Source organism: Seriola lalandi, unplaced genomic scaffold (genome assembly GCF_002814215.2).
Source record: "Seriola lalandi dorsalis isolate HSWRI2012SDOR001 ecotype SW California unplaced genomic scaffold, Sedor1 jcf7180002052055, whole genome shotgun sequence".
Lineage (NCBI taxonomy): Eukaryota > Metazoa > Chordata > Actinopteri > Carangiformes > Carangidae > Seriola > Seriola lalandi.
Window position 1 is genome coordinate 23,723 of NW_019522608.1, and position 12,858 is coordinate 36,580.

At 43.2% G+C, this 12,858-nt stretch overlaps 1 protein-coding gene across 1 annotated transcript in view; it reads right to left on the bottom strand.

Annotated features, from left to right (window-relative positions):
* Positions 1-12,858, bottom strand: part of epb41a (erythrocyte membrane protein band 4.1a) — a 62,789-nt gene that overhangs the window by 10,056 nt on the left and 39,875 nt on the right. The window contains exons 14-17 of the mRNA XM_023399563.2: positions 4,678-4,806; positions 2,608-2,709; positions 356-436; positions 18-137 (exon numbers count right to left, since the gene is read on the bottom strand). Coding sequence (XP_023255331.2) covers positions 39-137; positions 356-436; positions 2,608-2,709; positions 4,678-4,806 — 411 coding nt within the window. The 3' untranslated portion in view covers positions 18-38. The remainder of the gene's footprint in view (positions 1-17; positions 138-355; positions 437-2,607; positions 2,710-4,677; positions 4,807-12,858) is intronic.

The following is a 12,858-nucleotide window of genomic DNA, read 5'->3' on the forward strand; positions in this document are numbered from 1 at the left end:
TCAGGGTATGCACTCACCTTCAAAAGGATCAGTCTTTCTTACTCTGGGGTGATCTCTGTTTCCTGGTGCACAACCACTTTAGTAACAGACATATCTGGGTGCTGCTCTTTTGCCTCTTTAATGGCCTGAGCCAGAGCCTGAGGAGTGAACAAAGGACAAACACTCCAAGTTTGTTAAGGAGAACATGATTTATGTGTTTAATTAAAATGACTTGCACACAAAACAGACTGACTTCATACATCAGCACAATTGTCCTATGAGGCAAATTAAGCCTACAAACAATTCAAACTTCTTCTACTGGGTGAATATGCGTCAAGCAGAAATCTTCTGTTCTTCCATCATTTAGCGTCCTCACCTTGTCATGATCGATTTCAGTGTCTCCAGTGATGACAATTCTCTTCTCAATGCGGGTCTCAGAGATCCCTCCTTTCACCGTCTGCAACAGAGATGAGACACAAGCTGAAATACAAGCGAGGAAGAACTGATCACCCTGTAAGAAAAGTGTGGTGAGGGTTAAGACACATCGGCTGCATTGTTTTTGAGACGTTTGAGACGCATTTAAATGAGAGCAAAGAAGTGGAATGGCAGCATGTCCGGCTGAAACAGACTCACTGCTGAGTATGTCTCTGCTGGTTGTGCCAGACTTTGTGTAAATTCTATTAGATCCTCCAGAATATCCTCTACATGAGATTGTACGATACCATTTAGCCACACTGCATTTGGGCAATCAGCCACAAATCAGTGGAGCAGCCTGACGATGCGAGGAGCTGAAGCTCCATCAGCACTTTTCAAACCAACTTAAAGAGACTGTTAAATGCTGCAGCTCTTTTGTATAATGTTATAATGTCTGTAAGTAATACTGTGTATTACAATGTCTTTTCTGATCTGACCTGCCAAGTGACTGCAGATGCAAATTAGCTTGACGCCAAAATCTGGTGCATCTCGTCAAACGGTGACATTAATGTTGAAAGCTGTACATGGTCCCTTTTAAATGAATATATAAATGAATAAATAGATAAATAAAGATGGACAACATCAGAAGGTTGGTGTTGATTATGGGGTTTTATGGCATCCTTGCAGGATTCTGGTTTAGTTTTTGTCGTCATCTCTGTGTAGATTTGTTATAATGAGAAGGGGATTAGAGTGAGGAGAGGATCTCGGGTGATCAGCCCAAAGGCCGGACAGATAGACGATGCTGCTCGTGATGGCAGGCTGGAGGACAGACAGACCGAGTCGTGGAAGGGCCTGGGGACCAAGGAGTCAGACAGAGGCAGAGATGAAGGCAGGACTGTTCCAGAGGTTAAGCAGGAGGATAGTGGTGAAGTCAGAATGTCCATGGAGGAAGAGCAGGAAGGCGACGACGAAGGATGGTTCCTTCAGGAGCCTCTCTGGAGGATGAATTGGAGGCTGGTGATGTAGATTGCTCTGGAGGCCAGAAGAGACTGGAGGTCTGGAGAGACAGCCGGTACCAGAAGATTCCACTGCAGGTCCGAGCTGAGAGCAGGGCAGGCAGACCACTGGAGGGCTGAGCAGGAGGCGGTTAGATGGAGATCTGGTTGGATGTCAGCAAAGATGGCTGACTGATGATTTGGGCGGTCAGGAAAACGGTCAGCAGGAACTAGAGGTGGTGTCGGTCAAAACGCTGACTGGAGATCAGCCAGGCTGCAAAGGGGAGATCAGGAACAGGTATTGGCCAGACCACTGACGGGGAACCAGGGGCAGACTTGACATTGGCAGGAACCCGTGACATGGGAACAGACGGGACGTTGACAGGAACAGCCAACAGTTGAAACATAGGCCAGGTCAGTGAAGGAATAGACAGAACACTGGCAGAGACAGACAACTAAGGGTCTGGCTGGGCATCTGACTGATCAGCATTAAGGCCCGATTGTGTCATGAACACCACACCATCACACCACCACCACCAGCCTGGACTGTTGACACCAGGTAGGTTGGTCCATGGATTCAGACTCTGACTCTACCATCTGCTGCCTCAGCACAAATCCACATCCATCAGACCAGGTCTTCAACTGTCCAGTGTTGGTGAGTCTGTGTTCACTGCAGCCTCAGGTTTCTGGTCTGGGTGACAGGAAGTGGAACCTGACGTGGTCTCTGCTGTTGAAGGTTGGATGTGTTTTTCACTCTGAAGCTTCTCTGCTCAGCACAGTTGTAAAGAGTGGTTATCTGAGGGACCGTAGTCTTTTTGTCAGCTCCAACCAGTCTGTCCATTCTCCTCTGACCTCTGACCTCTCTCATCAACACAGAGCTGCTGCTCACTGGATGCTTTTGTTGTTGCTCCATTCTGAGTGAAAATCCAGGAGATCAGCAGTTTGAGAAACACTCAGACCAGCCCACTGGATTTTTCTTCCAACGTTAACGATCAGACAGAGCATCAGATGTCAGGCTATACTCAAACCATAAAACCCAAGTATCATTAAAAAAACAAACAAAACAAAGACTGTGCTCTTAATTTGCAGCAGGTACTTAAATAGTGGTCACTACCACTGGCACAAGTCAGTGAAAGCAGAGATCCATTACAGCATAGTGGTAAATCACTGTATTGATCTGTATTGACTGACTGTGAGACTGTTAGTGAAGTGAGCAGACCTTGGTGATCTGGGTGGTGGTGGTGGTGCTGATGGTCTCAGAGGTGATGGTTTGGGCACTCAGCAGCACTCCTGAGTCCCTCTCTGCCAGGTTGTCCACCGGCTGTGGGAGAGACACCTTTGAAGTGTTAGACAAAAATCTCAAATTAATCCATTTAAACACGCTCAGTCATCTCTTATCTGTTATTTGTATGTCATTTGTAATGTGTGTAACTGTGAGACTTACAAAGACATTCTGATCTTACTTGGACCTGGAGCAAAATCAGTCTTAAGCTGCCACTGCATGCCCAGTTCATCTTATTCTTTACTTATTTTTTAAACTAAGAATCCAATTATAAATTTGTTTTATTGAGGTTGAGTTCTTTTGTGATTGCTTTTTTTACACTTCTTTACCACAATGTCATCAAAAAAAAAGTGTATATTTCTTTCAAAAGAGTTGTATGGGTAGTAGTACGAACACTAAGTATTGTGTTAGAATTTAAAAGGACTGGAAATAGAAATAATCAAGGATGGATTACTAACTGGGCAAAGGGGGCAGCTGTCCTGTGGCTCTAGTACCACATGACACCCAAAGGTTCCAGGTCAAATGTCAACAAGGCTGAGAAACAAACTGAAGCAATGTGGCTGGTGAGTTATGACAAACCTGAAGAGACACCATGAAGACACTGAGGTAAGTTAACCACACCTTAGGTTGTTTTATTAAGTTATATTAATACAACTACTAAAGGCAGTGGTGTAATGTTGTGTATTGTGTATCATGTATTTGCATCTTACAACAGTAGGACATTGCTACATTGACTGCAGATGGGATTTAGTCTAACTAACAGTCAGCAGCCCAGTCAGCTTCGCTGGCTAACCTGACAAATTTGTATGTTTTGGTGTATTAAAGGTGCATACAGTCTAAAGGTAGATGTCTACGTGCTGTTTGATTATAAAACAGGTCTAGCTTCTATATTAATACTGTGAAAGTATGAAAGCCTCAGTCCACAGAGAAATGCACACAGCCTGTATTCAGAAACTGAGCCTTAAAACCAGCCGTCAGGACTTCTGGAACTTTGTGATGTCCGAACAAAGCAGTCACCGCTCTCAGCCACGCCCCAAGCCCCGCCCACCTGGACCCACCATCCCACCTTGCATGATTTGGTTTACCTGAAATCTGCTATATTTTTATTGGATCACTCAGAAAACAATAGAAGAGGAGCTCCAGAGAGAAGCCTGAGAGAGGAGATGTAAATCTACACTGAGATGGTTTTTGGTTCTTCTTCTTCTGGATCAACACTTTAAATAAAACAAAAGTGTAAAACATGAGACCTTTAAACATGCTATCCAGGCTAATGAACACACAATTTAATTGCCATACGCATTTCAGCTCCTGTTGACTTTGAATGGGTCCATGCCATCTAAATGTAGTGTAGTTTAACAGAATACACAGAATACAACTCTGTTGTCTAATACTTAGCTTCCTTTGTGTGCAAAGATCAGGCTCGGAATAGTTTCTTTACAAATCTATTTAAGCGGTTCCCTGATAGCACACCAGGGGTCGGCAATTTTTTTCTAATCCATTAGATGACGGCCCGAATATAATCAAAGGCAAATTTAAGAAATTGATTGATAAAAATTCAACTGCAATTTACTTTGTTACTGTTGACATGTGGTACTCCGACCCACAGTCACAAATGATACTTTTGACCAGCAGCAACAGAACCACTGGACCTAAATCAATAAAAGCTCACAATAGCTTGAAATAAAGTAGTGCTAAAAAAAAAAAGAAGAAGAACTTTCTCATGCTTTTTTGAAGTGAAAATCGCTAAAGAGGAAGTGATTCAGTTGGTGCGCAGCCTGATGCGTGAATGTTTGTGTCTGTCGTTCACTCTCTACATGGATAAAAGTATAGAATTTTGGCAGCTCAGACAAGGGTCAAAGTGTCAAGCTGGGCCAGTGAACACATGGCTTTAAGAATAAATCTGCATTGCATACAAGGTGAGACAACTTGCTAGACTTATTAATCAGAGCCTGAATATACGGTGTGAAATGTTTTCCTTTTGTGTGCAGTTCCCAGAATTCCCCTCACCTGTGCTGACTCGTATGTAATGGTCTTGGTCTCAGTGTGAACTAAGGGCATGTCCTTGTAGGCCACAGTTCCTCTCAGGGAGTTGGTGACGTCGGAGATGGTGATTGTCTGGGTCTTTAGCACAGGAGACTAGAGGGATGAGATGAACAGTCAGCAACAACTTCTGTGAGGGCTCCATCAAGACAAGCCGTCACACATGAGTGTATGATTGATACAGCAAGAAATCCACACACACTGACACACTGCAGCCTGTAAGGACTGAGGTCCTGCAGTTGACGTCATAACCTCTAAACATGGTACTCTTGGTCCTGCAGGCATGTAAATGTCTGCTGGGCTAACTACTGTAGTTCTGCATTTGTCAAAGACACAACTTTAATACAAGAGACCTGATAAGCCCAGTGCTGACCGGTGAGTCCAGTCCTGACACAGGCAGCAGCTCTGAACTGACTGACTCAATGCTCTGCTCACAGCTCTACAGTGAAGTAACGGCACAAATCACAACATTAGAATAATATTTTATATTATATGATGATAAGTGTGAATAAATGTTCAGTTCATTACGAAACTGTTGACAAATTTAGTCTCAGTGAACACTGTGGTGGTTTTACCAGGTAGTAAGAAAGAACTCTTCTCTGCAGACCCCATCTGAGAGCCCATGGGTGCTCAGATGGGCCCAAGTGTATTTGCTATTCCTAGATCCTTGTTGAAGTGTGTTTATACTGAACACAGATTTTGACTACTGTCTTAGTCATTGTGTCATGTCCATATAAGGTTTGTTGTTGTCATTACCTGGGCAGTGTGTAACATCTAGTCAACACTAAGAGGAGGTTTCCCTGACTTTATTACTGCATCTGTACCTCTTCAATGTTCAGGTGAGACAGGTGGGTTAGGATCCAGTCCCATTTAACATGTCATTCACAAACAAAACAAAAAAAAAAAGAAAAAAAGAAGCTCAGCAGGAAGAAATGCACAAGAGGTGTTCGTGAGTAGAAAACCACAGATGCAGCCAGAAACTCTCCTGGATCGGCTCCTAACCTACTGTACGCAACAATCATTACAGTCCCCCTACAGCCAAAGTTCTTCTTCTTCTGACTTCATATGGATGTTTGAGCTTCACTATTTTAACATTTACCTGCTGAAAAAAATCTTCACTGTGCTCACCTTAACCCAAACTCTGAGGTCAAAGGGTATAAGTAAAGTATGAGACGAATTTATGACCAGCACACACAATGGTGTGGAAACTGAAGCCTCCAGTGCTCAAACACTGAGAACAGACTTCAGTGAAGCAGGAGAAACAATATGTGCATGTTCATAGATTCTGGATTTTTCATTTTTATATTAGGTAATTGAACATTTTAGAGGAGAAATGTCATCAATCACATCAGAGACAAAAAACACTGGTGACTTCAAACATGTCTGGAGGGGACCTCTAACGATATCAGCTGAATGCCAGCAAAGATGAAGATGGGAGATGATGATGGTGCTTATATAAATGTTTGGCAACACACTGACAGCACCTTCATGCAGGACACCCAGGTGTGTCTGTGGCACATAAAATGGAAACACCCTGTGTGGCTCCATGCCTGAACTATCTATCTCGCTATGTTTATGGTTAAAGAGTCCATATATCAAGAACACAAGAATATTTCTTAGGACACTACTGAAACTCTGAGCACTGTGAGTAATCTTCCATGGCCCTAAAATGTCACCACACATATTGAAAGAAGCTAACACACACTGAATAACTATGATCAGTCAGCTCAGTGTGAGCATGCTCAGGGCACCAGCGTTCGGTGAGGCAGCAGCCAGCAGAGCAAAATGTGTTTGTAGTCAACAGAAATAACTTGAAAAGTTAACCAGCTACAATTCATGGATTTACAGAACTACTGCATGGATCGATTCTCTGATTGAAATTGATCTTTATTTAAATAATCTGATATTGATTCATAAAAACTTCCACAGTCTCCTGTGGATGTGTGAAGCTGTAACTTCATTAGTCTCACGTGTCTCACAACGAGACCTGGTCACATGAACCAAAAACATGGCAGACAAGGCTCCACGGAAGGCAGCGGTCTAAGGACAGATGCGTGGCTGCATTTCAGGTTTAAATACTAGGAAGACAGCAAAGAGCTGGACAAAAGCAAAGCGATATATGCAAGATGTGCAAGAAGAAGTCAACAGAAAAAGAAGCCATGTACCTCTTCATACTGCCAGTGCACTGGGGTACGATAGAATGCACATTACTAACCTACCTATTATTTCTTGATATGTGTCTCAACTTAAATATAAAGATCAATGTAACTGCTTTGGGTCCATTTGTAATGTAAACATGAATGTTTTTAAAGGGGCTATTTGTAAGTTTTCTCTGCCATCGAACGTCAGGAGCAGGTAGTGTTGATTGTCGCTTGACAAGACCTTCAGCAATCTTTGTGTTTACAGGACAAGAGGTTATAATACTTCCTATGAGCAGCTATGTCTTCAGGGCAGATTGGAGGCTACAGTTAGCCACCATCGGAAAGTGACTAGACGGGCCGGAGTTAGCTGGTTAGCATGGTAAGTTCTGTAGAAGAAAAGACGTAATAGACAGGGATGCACATAACTGGTACGCAAGTACGCATGTGCAACAAAAATTTGGAATACGTAACATCACTTGTGTCACTGCGGCACCTTTGCGTACCTGACAGGTCATCAACACTACACTACACACTCTACACATGTTTCTTGTCAACACACAGTGGAGTAGCCTACTGTGGGAGATGGCCAAAAAAAAGCTAATTAGGAGCACACTTAAATGTGGTTCAAGATATGTCGCTCGCATCCACATCTCGCACTCAAAACAGGTGCATTTTATACAGGCTCAAAGAATGTCAATCATCCTTTGTTTGACAAACATGAAAAGAGCAAGGAGCCCATGGATGTGGCACAAGCTATTGCTAATAAACAAGCTAGTCAAGAAGAAATATCCAGCTACCCACTTCCCAGATGGCAAAACAAGCTGAATGAATTACAACAGCAAGTTTTGTGTAATATTTTTCTACTCGCCTTTCACAAAGCTAAACACGCACATCCCATGTCCTCCTATGCTGAGGATTTTCCTTTCCTGGAGCGGCTAGGAGTAAACACAGAACACAGATCATGTAGACCATCACGTGCACTATCAGCAGGGAGTTAAGAGCCAAGTTGGAGTCTGATGAATTTTGGGGATTGCTTCTTGATGGAGGAGATCACAAAAACCGAGCAGGAGATTGTTCACATTGTGTCTGTTTCCAGCAACGGAGAGTTTACCTCGGACTTTCTTGGACTAATTGAACTGGGTACTGACTGAACCGCGTAGGCCATACTCATGGTGGCCATTGGACAGTTCGCACTTCTGCTTGATAATGAAAGCCACTACAGGACATATACTGTTTCTAATGCTGATGCCGACAGGGATAAGACAAATTTAGTCAGGGAGTTAATTGAAGAGTCTGAAATCAGATTTGACTCCCTCAAGTCATGTGATCATTTCTTAGCATTTGCCTTCAACTTGGCCTCAGGAAATGCAAAACCTCCACCATTTTGCCAACACAACAGTTTGCACCATTCTTCAGAAATATGAGGCCACCTTGCAACTTGACAGCAACACCAATGTGAGAGAATGGATGCGCTTCAAGCAAGCAGGAAAACGCTTGGCAGCCTCCTCTGTGTATGACTTGGTCCAAATAATAAATACAAGCAATCCAGATGCTTACTGCAACATCATCAAGGTGGTTAAACTGTATCTTACACTGCCTTTGAGCAGTGCAGCCTGTGAAAGGGGATTCTCACATCTCAACATAATAAAAACCAAGTATAGATCTCATCTGTCACATGCTCGTCTCTCAGCCCTGATGCACATTCACCTATCAAAGAAGACCACAGAGACATTTGACCCAAAGCCAGCTGTTGACCTGTGGATGGAAACAGCTAATCAGAGGCTCAACCAGGGACGGGGGATGCATCTGCAACATCATCATCATCTACCATACAGGAAGCTGAGGTAGAGGACCATGAGGGAGACACCAAGGAGGAAAGCGAGGAAGACTGCTCTTATTAAGACCATGCTATGTATGGGGTGAGTTACAAACACCATATACTAGTACTTACCTGAGTAACTCACTGAAAAAGTTATGTGCACCCCTGGTAATAGAGACAAGGGTTAACTTTTTTTTTCCACCTCTGGAGACAGATGTCGATGAGTAAAGGAATGAAGTTTGATGCTGAACTCAACGTTTCTTCTAGACTGGTAAGTAAACAGCTGCTAATGCTAACGCTGGCTATGTGGCAGCAGCAAAACTTACAAATAGCTCCTTTAATTACGAACCAGGTTAGAGGAACAATTTACAGCATTCGTTCTCTGAGAATCTCATTCATATCCAAATAAAACTGGTGATGTAACTGAAATACCCCTAACTGAATCCATATCAAATTGGGAATCGCTTGGAATCGAGACCTTGTTAATCAGAATTGAATCAATTCAGAAACTCAATGGCAATACTCAGCCCTACTATTGCACATGAATGGGCTTTCAGTATGAGAGGTACAGATTCTTGAGCACAATGCTGCAGTTGCCATGCCAGCAAATCTATAACAGAGCGCATGGGTAGTTTAAAGTTGTACAAAATTCAAGTGGGTGACTAGCAATTACAAACAGTTGATGTTTATGGACATGACAACACATTTATGCATTCCTGCCCCATCTTACTCTTCATAAGGAACCAACCCCATGTTTGACTAAGAAAAGGTACTTTCCCCTTGACTTAAAGGAAACATGCAACAATAGAGCACTAAACGTACTTTCAGACAGTATAACCAGTAAAAAAATATTCATGACAGCAAAAATACTGATGGACGAACTTTTTTCCAACTTTCCATGTCAGCATCAGAAACCTTTCATCCACTGTCTGCCAGTGATATGAATTTGGCTCATGGTGACAGCAGACTTAACTTCCTTAGCCCACATGTCCTTCACAGTCACATTCTCCAGTTTCCTCATGAATCAATAGGCAATCTCAGGCCAGATAAGATATGTAATTCCCCCGGTGCGTTCTGGGACTGCCGCAGGGTCTCCTCCCAGTTGGACACACCCAGAAAGGCTCTAATGAGAGTTATCCAGGAGGTGTCCCAATGAGATGCCCGAACCATGTCAACTACCTTCTTTCATAGTGAAGAAGCAGTGGTTCTGCTCCGAGCTCTGTCTGGATGTAACAGCCCCTCAGATGAGCCCCGGCATGCTGCAAAGGAAACTGACTTTGGCTGCGTGTATCCACGATCTCATTCTTTTGGCCCAAAGCTCATGACCACGGTTCACGGTTGATCAAGCAGTAAATGGAGAGGGTCAGATTCAGGCACAGCTCCCTCTGCATCACAACAGTCTACAGTACTGCTGCACCAGTGGGCCCTGGATACTACTTCTTTATCCAAGAAACCAGTTCAATTAGATGCAAATACAATCAGTGATGACCATGGAAACAGCAAAGCCCTCTGTTGCAGGTTGCAACGGAAATACAAATTCAGAGCCATAAACTGTATAACTGACAGATGACTGCCACAAGCCTCCAACAAGACCTGCAAAACTAACTCCTAAACCCCATCTGCTTCAAAGTCCTGCTCTTCTCTGTGTCACCTGTAGGAGTCCTGCACTGTCCAACACTTCACATGAGTGGAAAAGTGACCTCCTGTCAACTCAAATTAGACTGATGACTGTCAGTTACACGTCAAAGGAGACGCACCAATGGAAATGACAAAAGAGTTTAGAGCTCACAAAGCGCTATTCAGAAATGAACAGAGCCAAAGAGGCTTCAAATCTTGTGCCTGAGCCTTGATCCTGTTCAAGTGGATAACTAACGACTAGTCTCACTACTTCCCTTCCTATCTAAGTGTATGGAAAGGGTTGTTTTTAAGCAGGTCTTTCACATTCCGATCACTGAACTACCAGAGTTGGACTTTAAGAGCGGCCACGCCACTGAAACAGTCCTGTTGTCTTTGACAGAAGCCTTGAGGGCAGCTAGAGTTGCAGGTCAGTCCTCAGTTCTTATCTTTCTGAACCCCTCAGCAGCCTTTGATACAGTGAACCATCCTGCTGTCTGTACCCTCCAACATGGGCATCTTGGGCAAAGCTCCCCAATGGAGTACCCCAAGGATTGATACTGGGACCTCTCCTCTTTGCAATATACTCCACCTCTTTGGGCCCAATTATTGTTTCTCACATGGTTTTTCATATCACTGCTATGCTGACGACACCCGACTATACCTGTCGTACCCTCCAGACAACCCCACCGTGCCTGCGTTCCTGCGATCTCAGCCTGTCTCTCTGACACATGGATGAAGGAACACCACCTTCAACTAAACATCTCTAAGACTGAACTCATCTCAGCCAATCAGTCTCTTTATCATAATATCAATATCAAAATCACCTCTTCATCTCTTACCCCAACCAAGGTCCAGAGAAACCTGGTATCATGTCTGATGACCAGCTCTCCTTCTCGTGTTGCATCCGTCTCCCGGTTGTGTCTCGTTGCTCTATACAACATCAGTAAAATCAGGTCTTACCTGACTCAGTACTCCACCCAGCTGTTGGTCCTTACCATGGTTGTCTCTCACCTCGACAACTGTAATGCTCTTCTGGTCGGACTCACTTAATGCACAGTGAAACCCTTACAGAGGTCCAGAATGCAGCAGTTCGTCTGGTCTTCAATCAGCCTAAAAGGGCTCATCTCACTCGACTACTCATCGACCTACACTGGCTACCCATTGTCGCCTGAATCAGATTCAGTCACTAATGCTGCCTTCGGAGAGACTTCTGGGTCTGTTCCATCTACTTGAACTCAATTCAGCCTTATGCTCCTTCTCCTCCACTGTGTTTCTCTAATGAATGTGGTCTGGTATTGACTTCCCTGCACACAAGACAGTCTCAGTCCAGACTGTTCTGCTCTGTGGTTCCCTGATGGTGGAACAAGCTACCAAAGTCTATCAGAGCAGGGTGTCCCTCTCTATCTTCAAGAGTCTGTTGAAGACTCATCTCTTCTCCTCACACCTCTAACACCCTAACATGTCTTAGTTCTTATACCAAGGTTTCCTATTGCTCTGGAGCTTTAGTGATGTCCCTCACTGGTAAGTGACTTTGGACAAAAGCATCTGCCAGATGACTAATGTGATGTAATAAAGATTGACATTGAGGTAAAGAAATTGTTGACATTTCTAAGAGCTGATGGCAAGACAACATACATATTTAACACATATTAAACTTTAAATTCACAATGTTGAGTTTCCTGTATCTTTCAACTAAAATCTGTTCTATTTGGCTACACGATGAGACTGGAGTAGGCAGAAAGAGCAACCTGTAGTCTGATAGATGTTCACCACAGGGGAGGGGCAGTGGTGACTTCCACACAAGTGATGTCATGTACATACCCTGCAGTCTCCAGAGGGACCATCATCAAAGACATGCAAGGCAAGAAAACACTGTCATTCATACCAAAAGAGCACAACTGCATCACATATTCAAAGGTACACAGGTCAGTTTTGATACATTTATTATTTTTTATAGTACCTGTAACACGCCTTGCTGTAGCTTAAAAGTAATACTAGAAAAGTCACAATATACCAAGACAGATAAATCCAGTGGCTGAATGAGGGGATGTCCATCAGGAGACAATGAAAAAAAAGTGTCATGTACTACTGTGTCACAGTGAAAAGTACAGGATTACAGATTTAGAATTATCAAAACAAATCCAACGACACTGAATTATCAGCAGGTGATACACATGTGCACACACCCACCATTTACTGAGCATGCACCCTCTTTTATGTTTGTATTGTGTATATGTGTTTAATCAGCAGCGTTGTAAAAGTAGTAAAGACATGTGAAAGCTTGTATTACGTCAGTCCCACCAACATTTCAAAGGGTAAACATTATACTTTCCCAGAGTTTGTTTACACCCAGTCATATGTTTTTACAGTTACATTTTAAAGGTGTGAGTCTGAGCATCATCTATACTGTGGAAACAACATTTTTTAAACTTTGAAACTATATTGAAGAATCCATGATACAGTATATGGCAATGGATTCTTAGAAGATGGTTTAGCGATGCAAGAAAAGTAAAACAAATATCTCCTTTAAAAAACAAAACCTGGAAAAGTTCTCAGGAAACTAACGATATT